A 24,180-nucleotide genomic window follows, 5' to 3' on the forward strand; every position below is an offset into this window, starting at 1 on the left:
AAACTTGTTTGTTCACCCCTCTTCCTCCTTCTCAGGAATACCTGGAAGACCTGAACTACAGGGATGAAGAGGAACTGCCCAAAAAACTGGAGGGCCTCAAATGTCAGTAAATCCATCCCCCTCTGTAGTTTCAGTATCTGCAGGTATGTTCGTGTGTGTTTAAATATTATGGCTTTTGTCTACGTATTCATATCTCATTCGAATTCAATTACATTGTTTTTTAAACCGACCGTGTATCGTCATTAAACTCAACGAAGGACTGGATTCGCGTTGATGTCACGGTTAGTTTTATTTTGAAAATGCCAACCGGATGTTCCGTCCCCGATTGCGTCCGGCTTGACAGCGGTACCTAGTGACCCGCTCAGCCCAGTTCCTAACAGAGAGTCGGAGTATCGCCCCGGCGGACAGTTGCGGTAGCCTCCCGGCTCGGATATATTTGTCTTTCTCTTTATTTTAAAACCCCCGCACATAAACTCCGGGATGCCTTCCAACGTACAAGGTAATAAATACAACCGGAAGCGGCCTGCTTTGTCTCAAGCATCTTGTAACGACTGTCGTCTCTACAATAGAGCATCGGCAGGCCGACCCCGGCTACAAGCTAAGCCTCCGTCGGTATTAACCGGCTCGCTGTGACGGTAACGTGATGTTATTTGTCTCTGCAGGGGGGAAAGCCTTCGGGCTGTTGAAGGAGCAGCAACGGTCGAAATTTGAAGAAATAAACAAGGTACCGGGGTTCTCCTTCATGTCCCCCCCCCGTCCCGCCTGCGGGTCTTATTCCCTCGCTGGAATTCAACGTGCACACACACACACACACACAACACATACACACGCACACACACACACTTGACTGGCCCTTGTGTGTGTGTGTTTTTTTAACGTGCGCTCCGAGGCAGCGTGACTGGTTGTCCCGTTCCCAGCGGAGCGGTTAATAATGATGGTCCCTGAACGCCACGCGCACGCGTTAAACGCCAGTTGACCCCACAGCGATGCGCGGTATCGACCTGCAGGCTCGAGGCACTTGTTGAACGGCTGCATGCCGCCACACCAGTGACCCGATCGACCAGAGGGCCACCACCACCACCACCACCATGTGTGTGTGTGTGTGTGTCCTCCCTCTCTTCTTCAGATAACTCGTGAAGAAACGTGATTTTCTCATATTCACTGCATGTTTACTCTGTGACTCCCTCCTCTTCCTCTGGCTCCCCTCACATCCTGTCACATTGCTCCCAATTCCTTCCTGAGATTTATCCTTTTTAATTTGGTAAATCCCTCATCTGTTCATGAGAGATGAAATAAACCCCAAATTCATAAACGGCCACATTTGGAAAAAGGAAAAGACAAACTGTACTGTAAATATAGATCCGGGTGTTATTCATCTCAACATGAAGTCACGACATACATTTAAATCTAACACATTTAAATTCGCTCCAGCTCCTCCGACGTGGAGTTTATTTGTGCCTATAAGGACCTTTTATGATGAATAATATAAGAGTTAGTGGCCGTTGTAAGACACCATCATTTGGTAATCATGAAGACTGGTTATTTGCGACCTCCTCCTCCTCCTCCTCTCCTCCTCCTGTGCCGGAGGTCATGGCGGAGGACAACATGACCCTCTGTCTCTCTCTTCTGATGAAGACGACTCCCACGCGGCAGATTGCGTCATTATAATTTCATTAGAAGAAGAAAGAAAAAACTCAGCTCAGCGCTCCTTTCACGCCCTCGTGGCGTGTTCCACTTAACGAGCGGCGTGATCAGTAATGTCACTGCGAGGTGGTGGTGGGGGTGGGGGGGGACGACATCTTACTTTGGTGAGTCGTCACTTTCAATCTGATTTTAGAGGTTTTCAGTCAAACTTGTGAACGTTTTTTCCTCTCTTCCTGATCACCTTCAGTTTGTTCACCCCTTTTCCTCCTCCTCCTCCTCAGGAATACATGGAAGACCAGAAATACAGGGATGAAGAGGACCTGCCCGAGAAATTGGAAGGGCTCAAAAGTAAGCAAATCCAGCCCCACCCCCTTTTCTTTTGGGGCAGTTCCAGTCTCTACAAGTATGCGGTGTGTGTCTGTGAGGGTGTGTCCGTCTCATCTGGCTCTTTTGTCTTCGCCTGGGTGTTTGTTTGCTTGTTTGTTTGTTTGTAGTCTACACACACACACACACACACACACACACACAGCGCCCTGTGCTCCTCTGTGGGAAGCAGACTGCCGAGATTCCGAAGAGGTTTGCGAGGCCGAGTCCTCGGAGGGCTTGCAGGAATGTGCCGGGGCGTTCCGCCGCTTGTTGTTTCAATATTCCGATGTGCGCCGGCTCCCGGGAGAAGAATACGATCACCGCCGCGCGAGGAGCAGATTAACGGGAACGCCGTCGCAATGATCTGCCAGATAACTCCTCCCCATCGTTGTGATATTACACACTATCTGCGAATTTCCAGATGGAATACCATAAGGCTGTGTATTTGAATACGGGGTGGGGGGGGGAGGTGTCCTACTTTCAATCTCTGCTCGCTGGAGGAAGTGGAGCAGGAATGGAGTCACAGGATCGCTCTCTTTATTTCTGTTTCTGTCCCCGAGACCCAGAGGTCACATGACCCCAACGAAGGGCTTCCAACCACCAACCTAGTCATCCTAATAATATACATAAATACACCCTCCTTTAACATTTGATTTATTTTAAAGTATTCATTTTGGGATTAATATTCAAACTATTATCTCCTTTGTTTTTAATAGTTATTATATGGCCGATGCATTTTTTGTTGGTGCCAATTAAACAACCAAAAGAGAATAATGGTTCACATGGCATATTAATGAAAGTCTCCCTCCTCTGAGTGGTGATTGGTCTGTGATGTAACGCCGTCTTTGTGTGGAAGGGTTCCGGTAAGGAAGCGCGTCGTTACCGTCTCCTCGTGTTGCCGCCGTGTGAGGTCGCTATTGGCCGACGTCGACGTCCGTCCCTCGGCGCCGTGGTTCTTTACAATGGAAAAGAACAATGCAACCACAGGGATATAAATCAAGCTTGAATCGCAGACTTCTTTTGAAGGGCGAAGATGGCCGGGGAGAAAAAAACAAAACATTTTAATGATGGCAGAACGCGTCTGCTTCATAATTTGACGGCCCCGTCGTCCGATGCTGGAGGAATGCGGGTCAGGAGGAGACACTGAAGATGCTTCTGTTCGGCCATTTTCTGTGGCTGCAGATGATCAACGGGCTGCTCGGCGGCAAGTGGCCCACTCGAGAGAGTGTGTGTGTGTGTGGGGGGGGGGGGGGCTTCTCAGAGTTTACAAACAGGGGGAGCATTGTCCTGTCCTGTCCCCCATGGTTCACACAGTTAACACAGTCCCCTCTCTCTCTCCCCCTACACACACACACACACACACACAGAGCTTCCAGTGTGGGACTGAAATAGCGAGTGTAATGTCACCAAAGTGTTCCTCCGCACCAAAGAGAGGTGAATTTTCGGAGAAGCGGGAGTGGATGTCAGCCATTTGGTGTTTCCCTTCAGGTCATAACGATGTTTTACCCGTGAGAAATGTTTTAGTAACTTTTTTAGAACTTTGTCAGAAACTCACTCCCCAGGTTTGTCCTGCGGGAAAAGATAAGAGCAGCCAAACGAGTTCTTCTTTTGAAGTTAAAATCCAACTGTATTTCTTTTTTAATAAATTTGCAAACATTTCTACCTTTCTGTTTTTTTCTGTCCGGATGGGGAGCTGCGTGAACATGAATGAGAAATAAAATTAACTTTTTTTATTTTAGCAAATGGCTGCAATGAAACAAAGAGTGAACATTTTAAAGTGGTCTGAATACTTTCCGTACCCACTGTATATATATATATATACATATATATATATATGTATATGTATATATGCATATATAATATATATGTATGTGCGTGTGACATGACTGATTGTGAGATGTACCCTAAACTAATATTATCTAAAGATTAGAAAATGACTGAACTGGAGCCATCGACCCCCTCAGGGGAAAATAAGATTATTCTAACAGTTTTTAATGTAGATTAATAGCACATCGACATATTGAAGTGAAAACCTTTCAGCCAGCTTGTCAAAGATATTTGGTTTCAGCCTGCAATGATTTAAAGAAAGGTTTATATAATTAAATATTTAAAACTAAAGCTCAGATATAAAATGTTATATATATATATACAGTGGGTACGGAAAGTATTCAGACCCCTTTACACTTTTCAATACTTATGACCATATGATATTTCAGTTTTTCTTTTTTAATAAAATTGCAAAAATGTCTACATTTCTGTTTTTTTCCATCAAGATGGGGTGCTGAGTGAACATTAAGGAGAAATAAAATGAACTTTTTTGATTTTAGCAGATGGCTGCAATAAAACAAAGAGTGCACATTTTAAAGGGCTCTGAAGACTTTCCGAACCCACTGTATCCAAATGAATAGTTTTGACACTATTATATGAATATTCAGTTTCTTATCGGATGTTCTGGGGGAAAGCTTTGAGGTAAACGACCTTGTGTGCTGTACGTCGATCCAGAAGCGACCTTGTTTTGGGACGTTTGAGTGTGTGATCGGTTCGGAGAGCATCGGGTCGTCTGGGTTCTCGGGTCCGAAGCGCCAGACGACTCCTCGGCCCGAGCGTCTCTGGTTTCCTCCTCATTGTGGAACTGCTCTCTTAACTTCCTGGCCCTCTCACTTTTAACGCGTCCCGGACGTCGACCCCACACAGCTGCCCTCGGCCTGCTCTCCTCTGAGACGTTCAACACACACACACACACACACACACACACACACCTGTCGTCAGCAGCTGTCTGCGTCTGTCCCGTCAGCTGTTGTTAACGAGACACTTTTTTACTGAGTTTGCCAAATGCCAGGTGTTTGTTTGGAGATGTTGTTCTTGGGGAAAGTGGCGTGTTAGTAATGATCTTGTGTGTGTGTGTTATTGTTTTGCAGAGAGATTTTCTGAGTTTGACCTCAACGACCAGGGAGACATCGGTGAGTAATCGTGGTGCGAAAAAAGCCGATAATTACCGCCCCCTGGTGTGCAGCATGCACGCTGTAATTGATACCGTGTGCATTGCCTCTGTGAGCACAGGCTCGTGTGTGTGCGTGTGTGTGTGCGTGTGTGTGTGTGTGTGTGTGTGTGTTTGTGTGTCACACGTATACGCCTCCATCGGTGTGAAAGGGTTCCTCGGCAGATGTGAGGCGAGTCCGACGGCAGAGATGCCGTCAGTCCGTCTGTCGGCGGGTTCTCTGTCCTCGGAGGAGCTGCTAATTATCTTTTTATTCCGTCAGCGGCTAGACAAACGCAGAGCGAGGCCGCAGCTCAAACATCTCACCAGCGACCCCGTGCGCTGAGCTGACGTGTGCTGCAGGCGTCCAGACGAGGAGCGTGGCCATCGCTTCGATTTTTAGCATTTGAAATCATCCATTTTATCGTCTTTGAACCAAACGCCTTCAAAACTGATTACTAATTACTAACCCTGGGAAGAATATAGCCAGATCTGGGGCAGGGTAGGTCCAGATCTGGACTATACACTCTTAATTGAAGGACATTGTTAGTCAATAGGAGCAGTCGGGGTTCGTACGGTCATGGAAAACCTGGAGAAGTCACAGAATTTAAAGATTTTTTTATTTCCAGACCTGGAAAAGTTCTTGAAAAGTTTTGGAAAAAGTCATGGAAATGTGTTATATTCATATATTCATTTACACAGTTTGATTAAAAGAATAAACATTTATATACATATTTATTCTTTTAATCAAACTATTGTCTCTCATTCATTTGTCATTTATACACCGAGGTTTCACTGAATGGTTGGTCGTGTACATTTGGTTTAACCCTCCTGTCGCCTTCGGGTCAATTTGACCCGATTCAATGTTTAATGTCGGTATTCTTTCGGGAGTCAACAAACAAACATAAAGTACCTCACACTTAAACTTGGAAAACAATATTAATTCTAATAATTTTCTGGAGATTTTAATAGCTGGGGTCATATTGACCTCAAGGGTAAAATATGTTAGTAAATATAAAGGTAACAGGAGGGTTAAACATTGAATCGGGTCATATTGACCCGAAGGCGACAGGAGGGTGAAACATTGAATCGGGTCAACACAAGGGTTAAAGTCCTGGAAACCCACGTGTGTATGAACCCTGTGATGTTCTCTTAGAATTCTTGAGGCCCTTTCCGAAGGTTCACTTTATTTAGTCCCAAGAATCATCCAGATCCTCCATTTCCCACAATGCAACTCGCATCATCTTTTTAGGAGAACCTCCTGGAGGGAAACCGCTTTGAATGCCGCGTTTGTACACGTACAAAGTTGTATTAATATTCAAATGGTGCCCCCCCTCTCAGATATGATGGGTCTGAAGCTCATGATGGAGAAGCTCGGCGTGGCCAAGACCCACCTGCAGCTGAAGAAGATGATCGCGGAGGTGACGGGCGACGGCAACAGCAACACCATCGACTACAGGGACTTCGTCAAGATGATGCTGGGCAAGCGTTCAGCCGTGCTCAAACTGTGAGTGTGTGTGTGTGTGTGTGTGTGTATGTGTGACGGAGAGTGTGAATCATGTGCCGTGTCAGCCTGTTGTCTCATCCTTCAGAAGGGGTTTCGGGCGTGACGAGCCGTGATGTCACCGCCCACCTGCTAGATTAGTGGTTAATCTCCATGGCAACAAAAGCCCCCGTCTATGTCAGCCTATCCATAGTCAAGCCATCCTCCCGCTAAACTGGGATCATGCGCTTAGGTAACTGATTACAGGCTGATCAACCAACCCACGGTCACGTGGCACCGGCAAGAACGCCCAACCACACACACACACACACACGCTCTGTCGTGTTGGAATGGTCCCCGAGTGGATAGGGTGACGGGTTTCATACACTGAGTGTCTGCAGTGTGGAGCAGCTCAGTCGGACTGCAGGAGGGAGGGGCTCCCCGAACCGGCTCCACCCCTCAGCGGACAGATCCCCAAATCCTCATAATCCCAAAAACTCCAAGCAGAGGAAGTGCTGAATTTTTCCTCCTTTGCCCGTCACCGTTTTTTTACCAACGTGTATCCCATAATCCCACGTCGGCTATTTATACACACCTCATTCCCTCCGAGCCTCTAGTGAGAGTCTTCATATTCCAGAACTTAAGAAAATAATAATTTCACCAGGTGTGTGTGTGTGTGCGCGTACACGTGCGTGTGTGTGTGTGTGTTCCTCTTCCTCACGCTCTGATGTCTGCAGAGGTCGACAAGGCCGCTCTTGTGTTCTGCAGTTTTTGTTGTGTGTGTGTGTGTGTGTGTGTGTGTGTGTTGGGCAGTGGAGGGCACAATGAGATCTAGTTTAGTGTAATTTGTTCAACGCATTTGGCTCGACAACAATTGATGTGGCTACAATCCGAGGAAGATGATCGAGGTCAGGCTCCAAAAGTTGAGAAAACACACGGCGCCTCCCGTCCGTTGGACCAAGATTTAAAATGACGGATTTTAAACGACCTCACAGAGCTCCTGTCACCTGACATCATATGTTGTTGTCCAGGTATCAGGTGAGCCTCGTGCATCAGGAACACACATTTAACTCTCACGAGGAATAATCTACACAAATGGGACATTTGACTGGCTGTTGGACGGACGATCGAATCAGGAGCAGACGAGAGTGATCAGGATTGATCAGAAGGGATCCAGAGGGATCAGGAGTGATCAGGAGTGATCTTGAGCTGCCGAGTGACGGTCCGGTTTCAGCGTCGGGATCACCGCTCCTTACGAGCTTAGCGGAGCTTTGCGAGAGTTTTCCAAAAAGGGAAACTACCATCGGCCTCTCCGCTCCGAATAGCTCGCTCACTCAGAGCACTCTCCCTCCTCCTCACTCCTCCTTCATTCCTTTCCTTTTCACTTAGCGCTCAGCCGGCACACCGTGGGGGGGGGGCCGTGTCCTCCAGCAGCTGATTACCACGCCTCACTCCGGCATTCCTGCTCCTGTTGTTCCCTCTTTTTCACTCTTTTACAGCCGTCTGTCGTTCCACTTTCCTGTTGCCTGTTGACATTCAGTTATTTTGAAGCTGGATTTGTCCACTAAAATATAGTGTCAATAGATCTATCGTTGATTTAATATTCCCGCAGTGCAACAACAAACAAGCTCTTTAAAGATGAGTTTGTAGTGATGTGAAATAGTGTGTGATTTTTATTTATTAAAAAAAGTAAATAACTGCTGCATATTTACTCACTTTTCCTTTTTAGTGTGTGATTGATATTTCCGTTTCCCCCGAGTCGTTAGTCAGACGTCGTTACATCGTCATCTTTTCTTTCAGCACACGCTTACGTCACGCGTGTTCACCACAATCGAATGACATCATTATTTCCGTATTTGGTCGCAAATGTCGGTTGAGAGAAAAGTCGACGTCGTAATCTTAAATTACATGTCACGTCATTTTTAGCTGACGCTTTTACCCAAAGAGACTTCCGACCACGTTTCATTCACCCACCGGAGACGCAGCTACAGGGAGCCCCTCGGGGTTAAGTGTCTTGCTCAAGGGCACGCCGACTAGGGCGGGGATTGAACCGCCAACCCCCTGACTGAAAGACAGACCTGCTGACCCCTGTGACAGTCGCCCTCCTTCAAGCCCACATGTTGACCTCCCAACTTTAGGAAGTTGCTTTGGGTTTGTCTCTCTCAGTGAATACTGCAAAGCGTGTGTGTTGTTTATTTTGAATTAATTTGCCACTTTGTTTGATTCCTCTCTCTCTCTCCATCTCTCTCTCTCTCTCTCTCTCTCGCTCTCCCCCCCACAGAGTCCTGGTCTTTGAGGACAAAGCCAACGGCGCCGTCTCCAAACCGAGCGGACTCCCTCCCAAGCGGGACCTTTCCAGCCTGCCTTAAGGCGAGGGCCCGGCGGCGTGACATTGAACCTCTCACCGTGGGGGGTGTGGTGGTAGTGGGACCAGTGGTTTGGGGATGTGTGTATCGTGTGATGTCTGGTGTGTGCGAGCCGTTTGTTGGCGTGGAAGTCCGAGCCCACGACTCACTAAATGATGTTTGACCGGGAATATGATCGTCATCCATCTTTTAATTGAAATGTAGCACTCGTCGTTATACTCTTTTCTTGTTGAGTGATTCATGGATATATTTTAAGGGAAGACTACAGAAGTTGCTTTTTTTTCCTCTTCCCTTTTCCTCGTTTTTGGGAAGCGTTTTATTGAGATAAACACGTGTGTTTTTTGCCTCAGCGGTCTCGGTGTAATTCCCGTCGGGTTAATAATCCTGCCGCGCGTCTCGCTTTCCAGAGATTACCGGGTCAAAGTCATCGGCCCTCGGGAGCCGAAACACTGATCTGGAATCAGTAACTGGGTAATCGCGGCGGCCACTTCACAGGCTAATAATATTTTTGTAGACGACTGCGGCCGCGATGCGTCGCCCAGTGAGATCTGTGAGGTTGAAAGCACACGGTAGTTTTTGGGGGGAGGAGCATGAACAACATGTACATAGACACGCTCCACGCGCTACGATCATATTCTTTCCAAGTGCCTCGACATGCCGACGCTGTAGAGCTCAACACACACGGATGAGAAGAACGAGGGAGCGCACACACACGCGTGTTCACTTCCTGCCGTCCTCTTGAAAACAGGAAATCATTCCCTTTTATCTTGGTGAGATAGTTTGGATGACGTTGGTTGAGTTGTATTGATTTAGTGTTTACACAACATCTTTTTTTATGTAAATGTTCCCTTTTCTTTACATTATTGTATTATTAATGTCACAGCAGGTGTTTGATGGTTTGTTTTTCGGTGATTTTTCTGCTTTAGGCTCTTGTATTCTGTTATTCGTGCCTCCGTGTCGCCGTAACTCTCACGCTATACTTACTGTGAATTCGATACTGTGCAGTATTTTTAATCCACCTAAAGTCTTTTAAAAAACTATTATTTGTGTTCCGTGTGTGTGTGTGTGTGTGTGTGTGTGTGTGTGTGTGTGTGTGTGTGTGTGTGTGTGTGTGTGTGTGTGTGTGTGTGTGTGTGTGTGTGTGTGTGTGTGTGTGTGTGTGTGTGTGTGTGTGTGTGTGTGTGACATTGTTTAATGTTGCGAAGATGCACATTGTTTGCAGACACCAAAGGAATTAAAATTATTCTTACACTGGCCTGTTGCGTTTATAAATGTTCATGCGACGAAGAAACAACACGTTTAATATGTTTACGGGATGTGTTTTATTCTGGAAAGCTTTTATTTCTCGGTGTTTGCTCATCAACCGTCTCGTGTTCATGAAAGAATCCACACTCAGAGGTCCTTCTGAAATTGGGTAAATCTCGTTCTCTCAGTTTTTTCTGACGATTATCTCAGTGTTGGAGGAGAGAGATCCCGTGTGACTGGCTGACGGCACGTCGTATTAATGCTTCCATTCCCGTTTCCTCCCCTCGTTCACTCGTCTCCTTCCTGCAGCTCTGCACACTTGCTCCCCAGCAATAACAACGCTTTAATTAACAAGTCAACCGCCGCTCCACGCAGTGCACACAGGCTGTTGGGTTGGTTTACTTCTCTGGCGGTGAACCGTCTCATCTGCCAGGCCAGTTGGGAGAGCAGGTGCTCGGCCGTGGAAAAGTGCACGCGTACACTTTTTCATGATTCAGTCGGATTATTATAATCACCTCTGCAATTAAAATGATAATCGCCGTTGCATGTGATGCTGCTCGGAGCTGACGGAAGCCCGGTGGAGGAAATACGAGTTGTGTCGTATTGTTAAGAGGAAGAAAACATGCAGCCGATGATGACACTGAGCCCAGGGCCAACGTTGGCTCCAGTTTCTATCCATTGTGTTTTCTATAGTAAGTAAGATGGTACAGTCCGTCTGCTTCTGGCACATTTTAGCATCTTCACAATTAGTTCTCGCCACAGACTCCCTTTAAAAAATATATACAGGACTGTCAGAAAATTAGAATATTGTGATGAAGTTCTTTATTTTCTGTAATGCAATTAAAAAAACAAAAATGTCATGCATTCTGGATTCATTACAAATCAACTGAAATATTGCAAGCCTTTTATTCTTTTAATATTGCTGATTATGGCTTACAGCTTAAGAAAACTCAAATATCCTATCTCTAAATATTAGAATATCATGAAAAAGTATACTAGTAGGGTATTAAACAAATCACTTGAATTGTCTAATTAACTCGAAACACCTGCAAGGGTTTCCTGAGCCTTGACAAACACTCAGCTGTTATAAATCTTTTTTTTTACTTGGTCTGAGGAAATATTAAAATTTTATGAGATAGGATTTTAGAGTTTTCTTAAGCTGTAAGCCATAATCAGCAATATTAAAAGAATAAAAGGCTTGCAATATTTCAGTTGATTTGTAATGAATCCAGAATGCATGACATTTTTGTTTTTTAAATTGCATTACAGAAAATAAAGAACTTTATCACAATATTCTAATTTTCTGAGACAGTCCTGTATATAATATATATACATTTATGTGTACATTTTTAATATGTATAAATATATATGTATATATATATACATTTTTATCTTTTTATATATGTGTGTATATTTTTATATATATATAAAGGTGTGTATATATGTATATGCAACTTTAGAATAAAACAATTAATCAAGAGATATATATATATACACATACTTTATAAATCTATATATATAGATGTATACAGGACTGTCTCAGAAAATTAGAATATTGTGATAAAGTTCTTTATTTTCTGTAATGCAATAAAAAAAACAAAAATGTCATGCATTCTGGATTCATTACAAATCAACTGAAATATTGCAAGCCTTTTATTCTTTTAATATTGCTGATTATGGCTTACAGCTTAAGAAAACTCAAATATCCTATTTCTAAATATTAGAATATCATGAAAAAGTATACTAGTAGGGTATTAAACAAATCACTTGAATCGTCTAATTAACTCGAAACACCTGGAAACACATTTTCAAATGTTTGATTTTGTTTTGCTGTTATAAATCTTTTTTTTACTTGGTCTGAGGAAATATTCAAATTTTATGAGATAGGATTTTAGAGTTTTCTTAAGCTGTAAGCCATAATCAGCAATATTAAAAGAATAAAAGGCTTGCAATATTTCAGTTGATTTGTAATGAATCCAGAATGCATGACATTTTTGTTTTTTTAATTGCATTACAGAAAATAAAGAACTTTATCACAATATTCTAATTTTCTGAGACAGTCCTGTATATGTGTATATACACATATATATATATCTTGATTAATTGTTTTATTCTAAAGTTGCATCATTCTATATTGACGGTAATGAATGGCCTCAATGGCTGACATAATAATAATGAATGCAACCTTGCAGTGCATCTAACGACAGGACACCTTGCTCCTCAGGAGCTCCTCTCCTGCATCAATACTGCCATCTACTGGTCAATCTAAATGAGGACAGGAGCATATGTATAATGTACCATTATTTTAAATTTGACCATATGACATACTTACTGTTATAACACCATTGTGAGACTTTACTCTGTTAGTCTAAGATAAACACTGGAATCATACATCCACCAGGTGAACTTGGACATGCACACCTCTCTTGAGTGTGACAGCAATCATAACCGTACAACTATATAGATTATACTTAACTGGAGGATACACTTTTCCCCCACACATAATCTTATTTAAACCCTTAAATATGAACAGGACGCATAGATATGAATGAATATGAATTTAGTGTCAATAATTGCTCTAAACCATGACCTGTAATCACCACTCAAATTGTCCACATTGTGGTGACACCACAGGACTTAATCGTGTTTATTCTGAACAGTTATTAAGGTGGAGGTGTCCTTTTTCTGGACGAGTTGCTTCAATGTCTTGAGTGACCCATATAAACTGTATTATTCACAAGGAGAGCTGACCAGAACCTCGATGGACAAATTGCGCCTGTAATATTGGCAAGTGGCCGCCAGATGTCGCCATTGAGCAGACTTTGGGTGATCGCATGTAGGTTTCTGCTTAGAGCTGTGACACACACGTGGACAGCATTTACTGGCCCTTAGGTCTCAACATCCAACCTGAGAAATACGAGCAGGAAGAGAACTAAACACGCCTGAGTATATGGACTTTAATCCAATCTGTATTATTTGTATCTTAAAAACCATGTAGAGAGTCCAGCACACACACAAGCGTAGGCCAAGACTTTTAGTACTAACTGTAAAATTCCTACCAGACCTCTCTGGGGAGTCACGGTAACTGTTTACCACGCCATTCATTCTTTGATAATCACCGACAAACAGTGTGAAACTTGTATTTGTTCAGCCTTTTGTGTTGACGAACAAAAAATAAAAGATATTTGCGCTTATTTGGGGTATCCTTTTCAATGCATTACTGTATTTTCTGCTTCGCTGTGCTTTGAGGTGTGATTTGGGATGCTTTGAGGGTGTTAGGTCGTGCATCAATGTCACTAAGCGTCTCTTCACATCCTGACAAGCTCATTGTTATTCTCCACACGTCTCATTGTCAGCCTTCCAGCTCATGAACATACAGTATAAGTGCTCCGTTCAAACTCAAGAGCCATCAATGAGACTGCACAGCACCGTCCAGCTGTCTTTGACTTCACAACTCACAGGAAGATCAACCCAGACCAGCGCTGAACAAAAACAGACCAGAATAGTTCTTTTATTTCAGTCTATTTTTTTCCATCTAATGACTTTAATTACAATAACTCTCTGAGTAGGCATAACTTTCATTCATGATAGAGTGGTGGTCATCTCGGTCTCTGGAGAAAAGTGAGTGTCCTCACTTCTTTTAATACAACTATGTTTCTCTTTTTCCTTTTCCATCCCTGGAATAGTGTCCTAGAATAGAGTTGAATAGTGTACTATAGTGACAGAATTTATCAGCAACTGTGTTCCTTGTCTACCGAGTTACTAAAATGAATATAAAAGCATTTTATTGTCGATTGCATAAAGGTGTACGTTCAGGGTACAACCAAGGATTCATTTTGCAAACATGATTTTTGCCACTTGGCTGTGGCACATTTAAATGAAATGTAATCAGAATGTAATACATGTAAATTATGATGACATTAAATGTTGGGTGAGATGTGTCACTTCCTGTCTAGGCCTATAACCACCAAGAATTTTTTGTTATAATCGAATTAATAATAATAATAATAATAATAATAATGCATTACATTTTTATAGCGCTTTTCGAAGCACTCAAATATGCTTAAATTGTGTTGTTATTTAGTTATTATTATTATTACGAGTATTGTTTTGTTAGTTAATTGTATTGTATTATTTTTTATTTATTGTGCATGTTTCAAGTTTCAAGTTTCAAGTTTTTATTGTCACATCCCCTTTTATACAAGTATAATCGGTTTGTGAAATTCTTATGTGCAAAACACAGCAGTAGCAGACTAAAAAAGAATAAGAATGAGAATAAAATATACAATATCATACACAAAAAGAAAAAAGTAAACAATATATATATATATATATAATATAAAATAATATATACATATATATAATATATATATATATAACAATGTAATAAAATATGTGTTGGGTTGTATGTAAACCGCTTGCTTTACTTACTGTATATGTATAAATGTTGCTGTGACGAAACAATTTCCCCTTTTCCTTATAAAGTAACTCTTCACTATTAACTAGTATATCTCTATCAATCTAAACACACCCAGGTTTACGAGTTTACGGGGCACCCTGAAGGCGACATTCCACGTCGCCTCCGCTTCGAGCGAATCGCGCAGGCTCGCGCGAGCTCCTCCCACATCTGCGCGCGGAGCAGAGTCGCTGGAGTCGAGACGCACACAGCGGAGTCCGGTCCATCTCTGCTCGCAGCTAGCTAACTCCCCCTCCCTCTCCCTTCCCTCCCCGCAGCAAGGCCACTGCGGGAAGATGGCGACGGAAAAACAGAAAAATGAAGGAAGAGTAAAAATCGGACATTACATTCTCGGAGATACGCTCGGCGTGGGGACTTTCGGAAAGGTGAAAGGTAGGTCTCACCGGCCTGACGGCTGCGCCCGTGAAAGATGGTGGCCAACGGGCGCTTCTCGCTTAGCGGTTAGCTGCTACGTTAGCATGCCGTGAAGGCTAACTCGTCGCAACGCCAGGAAGGCAGCACACTTGCTGTCCTCGCGTCCCGCTCGTTAGCTCAACTTGTTTCTGACGGACCTGACGGGGTGTTTTGTGGGTGAAATTGTAGCTGCAAACGCCAACGACAGCCATACGACTCCGGTAAGTCTAGCTTAGTTAATAGCGTTAGCTGAGTTAGCCCGGAAAGCCACAAGTCGCTTGTCAAGACGGACACCGGGAAGTAAACCCGCCTCGACCGGAGGTTTACTGCCAGCCATGGCGCTAGATGGGTCCGAGAGATGCTAACGAGGAGAATTTACTGTCGCTTCCGTTTCTCTATCTCTTTAAAAACACGATGCGAGAATGTTCTGTAGCTTGGAGGGAGGCAACATTGGTCTTCAACTCTGCCCTCCTTATCGAAGAAACCGTTATTTGTGTGTGTGTGTGTGTGTGTGTGTGTGTGTGTGTGTGTGTGTGTGTGTGTGTGTGTGTGTGTGTGTGTGTGTGTGTGTGTGTGTGTGTGTGTGTGTGTGTGTGTGTGTGTGTGTGTGTGTGTGTGTGTGTGTGTGTGTGTGTGTGTGTGTGTGTGTGTGTGTGTCAATAAATAGCTTTGCATGCATCGAGAATGATTTGAGAGAAGGTCCCTCTGCTCATTCCTCTTATCGGCCACCCTCTTCTGCAGGTTGCTCTGTTTTCTAACGCAGTGTGTGTTTTCATCTCATGAGTAAGCCCCAGCATACCAAAATAAAGTGAATCCATTAGGCACTCCACATAAAAATAAAGTCAGAAAACAACAGGCTTTGTTTACAGACAGTTCCTGGTGAGTCATCGCAGCAATTTTTTGTTGTTGTTGAAAGAAAGTAAACCACAGTCTTTTGCTCGATGACAATGATGACTGGAGGCTTGGTTAATAGTTCACAAGCACAACTGGTAAATCAATAGCAGCTGTTTGCTAACATTCATTGCATTTGGTGTTTCTTAGTATCATGACTCGTTCTGATATGTTCACATATACGTCTCTTCCTATATCTCTGTAGCTTCAATTATTTTCACTTTAACTCAAGGATTACACATTTGTGTTTAGATCTGATTTTTTTCGGGGTGTATGGCTAGATATGTAGATATCTCAGTGTTTTGGAGATGCACTTTAACCATAACGTACTGCTATTCAAAAGTGTGGGATTCCTACCGTCCACAAAAACTTCATACAGTCAGTTTTTTCAATGCTTTTAGCGTGTAGAAAGTTCCATGATATTTCCAAATGTGTTGAAAGAGACATGGATCCCTCCAAGCACCAGTCAGAATAGAACAAAAATAATAAGATAAATGAGAATGGAATAAATCACCAGTCATTGGTAAAAACTAATTGAAGGATTAGCATCAAAATGTGTGCAGAATAAAATAGGAACACTCCCTGTTTCAGTGTTAAGTGCACAATAATGCCGTTATCAAGCTGGAATAGTTACAGGTGTCTTAATTAAGCAAAGATATTCTTAAAATGTCCCAAAAGAAAAAGAGTGTTCGTCTAGAGTTCACACTACGGATCACAGAATGTCAGCTAAACATATTATGGACTGATAAATCAAATATTTAACCTATTGAGGAAAACATTGTCCCCTGGCATGTGACATACGCTTTAATCATTTAATTGTTCTTCCTTTGGGGCCAAATGTATTTCAATGGTAAATAATACATTTGATGTATTATGGTTTACAGGCGACTCTTGAACCTCGGCGTGTGTGTCCTGGCTTGTGATTGTTATTGCTCACGTCCGCTCCTTTTGTTTTACCCCGCAGTCGGCCAACATGAGCTGACCAAGCACCAAGTGGCCGTGAAGATCTTGAACCGGCAGAAGATCCGGAGTTTGGACGTGGTGGGAAAGATCCGCCGGGAGATCCAGAACCTCAAGCTTTTCAGGCATCCTCACATAATTAAACTGTAAGTCCTAGATTACACCCTGCTCGCTGCTCCATAATCCCCCTGCCGCCACATTAATGCCACCCACTTAGCTATTACCAGGCTTTAATGGTGTGTTTTAGAATACATGCATGTGGGGATATCCGTCCGACCCGGGCTCCTCTCCTCTCAGACCCCGGCTCACTCGGCTGTCTTCCCTGTATTGTGTATTTTCTTTGGCACATATATCTTCCGTCCTGTTTTTAAATAGCAAATAGCACTGCTGACAACATCTGTGCAGAGACATGCAGGAATTTCCAATGAGTCATTGTTTAACTTCACATGTCTGGTTTGAGGGTGAAACGAATCAGAGGCAAGCTCAGTGTGCTGTCGGTGCCTCAAGGCACGTGTGAATCGAGCAGAGTGACCACGACCAGCCTGAAGTACGCACACATACATGCTGCGGCGGTGCTGAAGCGCCACCATGTGCCTGGATGTTTGCAGCAAGTGCCCCGAGGCCACAACAGTTCCAGGGTCATTAAAGTGACCGTGAGGTGTGGCTGATTGCATTAAATACCAGCTCCGTGTCCTGCATGCAAAAGAATGTAAACTCTTTTGTGTGTTTTGTGAGAGAGATCCCGTCTTTCACTGGGTGCACAAACACTGTGCTGCTTGTACAAGCTTGAGGACGAGTGAAGCAATATAACACAATGCACCTTAATTTGGTTGACGGGGTGTTTGTAGCGATCGAGACGGACTGTGCGAGCGTTTCGTCAACATCTGTCACATCTGTCCACACGTTGCTAATTTCTGGTTCAGTCTACAGGAACAAATCTGTCGCAACCCTGACGCACGTACCTTTGAGACGGACGTTGTAATGGTGGATTTAAAATGAGGCGCACGAGTAATTCACAGCTCCTCTGCTGCTGGCAGAAATGCCAGTTGTCCAGTTGTTTTCTTCTTCTTCTGCTGCTTGATGGTGAACATGATAAACACCGGGAGGAATGAGGCTCATGTGCAACCGTCGCCACATAGCCAGTGTATTGTAAACAGATGTATGATATATGCCAGTGTGGATTCTTAAGTCCAAGAATTTCTCACTAAGCCGTGGACTGAAAGTATAAACATGAACCGATGACAACGGCTTAAGGAGCTGAATCCAAGTTCAAACTAGTGCGCATATGTGCTGTATCGTAGATTAATGTAATTGTGGTATTCAGAATGTATGCAAATATATACACGTGTGTGTGGTTCTTACTCGGAACAAGTGTTTGTTGTTTGAAAACTAGGCTCACGGAATAAGGGTGCTTTCACACCTGTAGTTTATTTAATGAGTTTCAGTGCAAATAATAACTCATAACCGTCTGTATTTAAGCAGTGTTATGTCTCCGAATTGTTTATGACCCATATGATTTAATTTGTTTGTTTATCGGCAGGTATCAGGTTATTAGCACCCCGACAGACATCTTCATGGTGATGGAGTACGTCTCGGGAGGCGAGCTATTCGACTACATCTGCAAAAACGGAAAGGTAAAACACTGTGACACTGGGAAGTGTTTTAAAGTCTCTTCCAACGATGTCCCACATTCCCCTTCACGCTCTCCATCTTGTCAGATTTAGCATGTTTTGTTTTCAGTGAGGGGGACCAGAACACACGAGTGCATTACGTGCCTCTCTGTGTTGTAGCCGTCCTTTTGCTGCAGCTATACGGCCACCTGGGCACCAAAAACTGTGGCCTGACACGATAACGCAACGACCACAGCGAGCGCCGCTTAAGTCGGCCGAGACGTGCTCGTGTGCAGAGTGAGCGTCACAGAGAAGATCACACCTCATGGATGATTTCTGCTTTGACAGTTGGATGAAAAGGAGAGCCGTCGGCTGTTCCAGCAGATTATTTCAGCCGTAGACTACTGCCACAGACACATGGTGGTGCACCGAGACCTCAAGCCTGAAAATGTGCTGCTTGATGCACACATGAATGCCAAGATTGCAGACTTCGGTAAGCGAGTCCTGAAGCCAGGTCGTCACGGGGGACATTTTGGAGTTTTTGACTATTAATAATAGGACAATGGAAGAAAAAGATTATCAGCGGCTCCGTGTGTTTTTTTGGTGTATTTTCATTCTATGCAGGGATTCACCAATCAAATAGCTATCGGGCCTTATACTGACTTTTATTATAACCTCGTCAAATGTGCAGGGTTATCAAACATGATGTCAGACGGAGAGTTCCTGCGAACAAGCTGTGGTTCTCCGAACTACGCTGCTCCTGAGGTCATCTCCGGAAGGTAGTGTTTGCTCTCAGTCGACGTAGACGCACAGCTAACAATTCTATCTTTTATGTTGCTGCAAGATGTTTTCTGAGTAAACCCAATCTAGTAAGGTGTGGCCTTCATAACTCCAGGACTGTTTGTTGTTTCCCACATCCTCAGGCTGTATGCTGGTCCAGAGGTCGATATCTGGAGCAGCGGGGTCATCCTCTATGCCTTGTTGTGTGGGACGCTCCCCTTCGACGACGACCACGTGCCAACGCTCTTTAAAAAGATCTGCGACGGGATCTTTTTCACCCCGCAGTATCTGAACCCTTCGGTAATAAGCCTCCTCAAACACATGCTGCAGGTGGACCCCATGAAAAGAGCCACCATCAAAGACATCCGGTGAGTCCGACGAGATCAATCGAAACCAGTCTGGTTGTCGGCGTTGCATTCACGGTCCGTGGTTTTTTATGACGACAACATGAATGTGTCCTCCCGCAGAGAGGACGAGTGGTTCAAACAAGGCCTGCCGAAGTACTTGTTCCCCGAGGACCCCTCCTACAGCAACAACATGATTGACGACGAGGCCCTGAAGGAGGTATGTGAGAAGTTCGAGTGCACAGAGGAGGAGGTCCTGACCTGCATATACAGTCGCAACCACCAGGACCCGCTGGCCGTGGCTTACCACCTCATCATTGACAATCGCCGCATCATGAACGAAGCCAAGGATTTTTACCTGGCGTCCAGCCCGCCCGACTCTTTTCTGGACGACCAGCCCTTCAGCACGTCCGGCGCGGCGGTGTCCGGCACCGTCAAGATCCACCCTGAGCGCGTGCCCTTCCTGCTGGCGGAGACTCCGCCCAGGCCTCGCCACACGCTGGACGAGTTGAACCCCCAGAAGTCCAAGCACCAGGGCGTCAGGAGGGCCAAGTGGCACCTGGGTATCCGGAGTCAGAGTCGACCCAACGACATCATGTCAGAAGTGTGCCGGGCCATGAAGCAGCTGGATTATGAGTGGAAGGTAAGGAAGAAACTCCATGAGGGGGCAAAGGGAAGAACATAGTGATTAAAGTTGAGATTATGTAACAACTGGAGATAACAATGTGTGATATCAGAATACATTTAAAGACATAGCGTCACACATTGATGGTTTCTCACCCTTTCATAACTCTTTCCAGGTCGTGAATCCTTTTTATTTACGCGTGAGGAGGAAGAATCCGATTACTGGGATGCAAACCAAGATGAGCCTTCAACTCTACCAGGTGGACAGTAGAACCTACCTCCTCGACTTCCGTAGCATAGACGGTGAGCTTCAACTCGAGTGTCCCGCATCAACTACATTGAAAACAGAGAAACAAAGACGAGTGTCGTTGCTCTCTGTTAGTTTTATGTTCTTTAAACAAGTCTCAGATCACTTCTGGTCGTTTATGCCAGCGTTGATGAGATGTCCTGGTGCGCTCTGCATTCAGCTTGTATTTCACGGCGTCCGTGCCGACTTCATGAATGATTGACTCGGGGTTGAGGGCTTGGGCTTTTTGTCTGTCGGCGCGAGGCGGTTTCTCAAAGGCAAATATGAGATAAGAGTGTTGTTACGAGCAGAATTAGCGTAGGAAAGGCTCGCTGTGCAAAGGGCACGAGACGACATGTTGACTTCTCGCCACAGCCAAGCCGGCCGCAGCATTCTTTGTTTCTAGCTAACGGGCGGTATGTCAGGAATGGAAGGCTCAATTATTTTGTATAGCTTTCGAGGTCATTATTTCAAGGGAATGCAATGCGACTTTTTAAGAACTGCACATGCCCCTTTTTTGTAGACCTTGATATGGAAATCTAATGACTTTAAAAGTAGTTTTTTTGCACATGTATTTTTTATAGCAAACCCCTTTTTTTTTGTCCCGTTTTTCTTCAGATGATATGTTGGAGGCCAAATCTGGAACTGCTACCCCTCTCCGCTCCGGCTCCGTGGGCAACTACCGCACCACGCTTAAGAACGATGCGGACGGGGCGGCGGACGCTCCGGCCGCTACGCCCGGCGCCACGCTCCCCGCCAAGGCCGCCGCGGAGGGGTCGCTGGCGTCGTCGTTGACCTCGTCCGTCGAGTCGATTGGGGGGGGGGACGCCGCGACCGTCCCTCGGCCGGGAAGCCACACCATCGAGTTCTTTGAGATGTGTGCGAATCTTATTAAATTACTTGCACGATAGCTTGCAAAACAATCGCTAGCCTTTTTTTTTTTTTTTTCTCCTCCGAGTGTCTTTATAGCAATAAGCATGCAACCGATTCGTGGCTCAATTCATCCCAGCTGAGGATGGCGTGATTGTTCCATGGCACTGACGCAGGTTGGTGGTCCCTACGCGGGACGGGGTGGGTGTGTACCGGGCTGACGGGGACTGTAAAGGGTTATTTGAAAAGATGAAAGACGGGCTACTTAATAGCTGAGACAGAACAACATTTAGGAGGGCGTTTCTTTTTTTTATACAATTCCCTGATCAATTTAATGGTAAATAACCACATCCCACCTATAGATATACACGCAAGTGATTACACTGAATTTTCTGTACTGCTTTCCAGTACAGAGAACAAGATCACGTTGTTTTTTGCCTGCAGAGAAGGAAGCCACGCGTTGAGGGTCGGGTGTGTGGGTGGCCGTCGTTCAGGGTGCAGGAGGCACTTTTGCACAAGTTTCCTTTTTTTTTCTTTTTTTCTCCTGCTGCTCTTGTTTTTCCGTGGGGAACAGAAGTGGTGCAGATGTATCGGGGGTGGGGGGGGGGACTCAGTAGAAGTGCAATGACCCTTTTGAGTCAACAGATTTATGTTTTTTTTTTTTTTTAATGTCAGCCGAGTTGTCGGAGACAACATTTTCATGATTTCTGTCCTTGTAAAAAAAAAAGTTTTAATTTGTCTGTCCCCTACATTTTTATATATAAAGACATGAATATATTTATCAGTGGATGGAGTGTTGGTTCTATTGGAAATGGAATTTGGGGTTTTTTGTTTTGTTTCTTTGCATCACGATCTATTGCTGGATGGTATATATTTCCCTTTTTTTTTTACTGACTGTTTAAAAAAAATCAATATCACAGCTTTGTTTCCTTCAATCACAATTATTCTGATACTTGATTGTCTTTCCAGATAAATATAGCCTGCTTTTGCCATGACAGTCAAAATCTAGAAATATATCATTTCCAGTGTCTCATATAAAAATGACCAAGTGGTTTGGACTTTTTGTGGTATTTTCTCTCTTTTTTTCCTTTAGATTAATAATTAGGTTTTGAGTATGACCCCCCAGACTGAAATGCCTTTTGCTTACGTCCAATTTGTAAATGCCAATCCATCAAAAAGTGTATTGGCCTCAAATTGAAAATAAGAAGTAGCAATTACATGCAGTGCATGGACAATGTCTAATACATCCAGAATATTATAATTTTTGGATATGTATTTTTTTTTTTCCACACATTCCCGTGACAGTTGACGTGATGCAAGCCTGTGAGCTTTGAATTGTAAAGTCATGCTGGAGAGATTGGAGTTCTTGTAGAAGGAAGAACTACATCACACAAACGTTGAGATCATAAATGTGTTGGTGATTTATATTTGATAAAAAAAAGAAGAAGAAACTGTCGGACAATATCGTATACTTGCAAGCTCACAAAATCTTGGATATATATATATGTCTTTAATCACGAGTATGATGAATCTCCCTCCATTTCCTGTCCAGTCTTAAAGGTTTATAGCGGTGTGTGGTTTGACTGCCTTATCATGATCAGTATGTTTGTTCTGATCAGAATTATTGACACTTTTTTTTTGTTGCAATTTTAGGTGTTGAAGTCCACATTATTTTGTCAGTGTTCCCAATTACTGTCAAAAATTGTGTTTGCGTTACCAAAAAAAGGAGAAATATTGACTGCAAAAATGTAAAATAAACATTGGATTCTTGTTGCCAATCTATTGTAGACCTCTAACTGCTGACACTTTAATTAAATATGGCAATCGGCGAAAACAAAGCAAACTTGAAGGGTAAAGTGGTTTCTAATGAATCCGCTTCATTGTTGTCAGGTTTTAATCAACTTTGCATGTTACTATTGTAGCACCAGTCACTTAAAAGTTGTACTTTTATTAGTGTTAAGAGGTGTTAGCAGTTGCTCAAGGCTCTGTATTCTTATGTTTAGCTCTACACGGCTTTAAATATCTCACTGGTACAAACTATTTTGCATTTCAGAAAAATTATGGAACACAAATTGCCAAAAGTGACAATAATTGTGATCAACTTGTTTCTCTTGCTGTCCTGCGGGGGACATTTGACCTTTTTATGTCTCAGTTTTAAATGAAATAAACTGATCGAGGTAGAGAAACACGAAGGTCTTGGGAGGATATTGTAAAACTAAACTTTTGGGGTTTATAGGGCAGTTGAAATTTTGATTACAAAAGTTCTCGAGGGGTTTAAAGGAAAGATGAATGTGAAACCGTGACCTTTTTGGCAGTTTATGGAGTGGTTTACTAGTGGACTCAAGATACATTCTGCCAGTCCATCTGTTTTGGACTGCTTCAAAGAAATATTGTTCTATTTTTGTTTGTTGTGTAAAGGGACCCTAACAGATTGACCAGTGTAAATCTGAATGGACAGTTGAAATCATTTGTATACACAACTGCCTAATAAACTGCTAAATTGAACACAACTTTGCGGACGTTTCTCTGCATGTTTCTAGTCTTTGGACATCTCAGGAAAAGTCACATGAGCTTTAAAGATGGGACCAACCACCAACCACCATCACCGTCATGCAAACCAACAGTGCACAGGAAACTGAACGTGAGTGTCCTCCAAGGGGAACGTTGCATAAACTCACAAGGAAGTTAAAGTTGTCTTCTTTGGTATTCTAGAATCACACTAACTAATGTAGCTGTTCAGGTGTAATAATATGTAATTGAAATCAATTCTCATTTTAGATTAAATTAACATTATCTAAAAACGACATCTTCAAGTATACCAAAAATCACCCCTGTGGTGCCATCTAGTGGGCAAAAGAGTCATT

The 24,180-nt window shown here is 43.7% G+C and overlaps 2 protein-coding genes across 2 annotated transcripts; both read left to right on the forward strand.

Annotated features, from left to right (window-relative positions):
• The first annotated feature begins 389 nt into the window (after window positions 1-389).
• aif1l (allograft inflammatory factor 1-like) lies at window positions 390-10,092 on the forward strand. Its single transcript, XM_056433167.1, has 6 exons — window positions 390-499; window positions 663-724; window positions 1,926-1,992; window positions 4,929-4,970; window positions 6,329-6,494; window positions 8,752-10,092. The coding sequence occupies exons 1-6, from the start codon at window positions 481-483 to the stop codon at window positions 8,837-8,839; spliced, it is 444 nt and encodes a 147-aa protein (XP_056289142.1). The 5' UTR covers window positions 390-480; the 3' UTR covers window positions 8,840-10,092.
• Window positions 10,093-14,487: 4,395 nt separating this feature from the next.
• Window positions 14,488-23,826, forward strand: prkaa1 (protein kinase, AMP-activated, alpha 1 catalytic subunit). Its single transcript, XM_056432823.1, has 9 exons — window positions 14,488-14,930; window positions 16,807-16,948; window positions 18,343-18,436; window positions 18,761-18,905; window positions 19,104-19,191; window positions 19,336-19,560; window positions 19,660-20,179; window positions 20,337-20,463; window positions 21,065-23,826. The coding sequence occupies exons 1-9, from the start codon at window positions 14,834-14,836 to the stop codon at window positions 21,355-21,357; spliced, it is 1,731 nt and encodes a 576-aa protein (XP_056288798.1). The 5' UTR covers window positions 14,488-14,833; the 3' UTR covers window positions 21,358-23,826.
• The last annotated feature ends 354 nt before the right edge of the window (window positions 23,827-24,180 follow it).

This window comes from Pseudoliparis swirei, chromosome 15 (assembly GCF_029220125.1).
Source record: "Pseudoliparis swirei isolate HS2019 ecotype Mariana Trench chromosome 15, NWPU_hadal_v1, whole genome shotgun sequence".
Classification (NCBI taxonomy): Eukaryota; Metazoa; Chordata; class Actinopteri; order Perciformes; family Liparidae; genus Pseudoliparis; species Pseudoliparis swirei.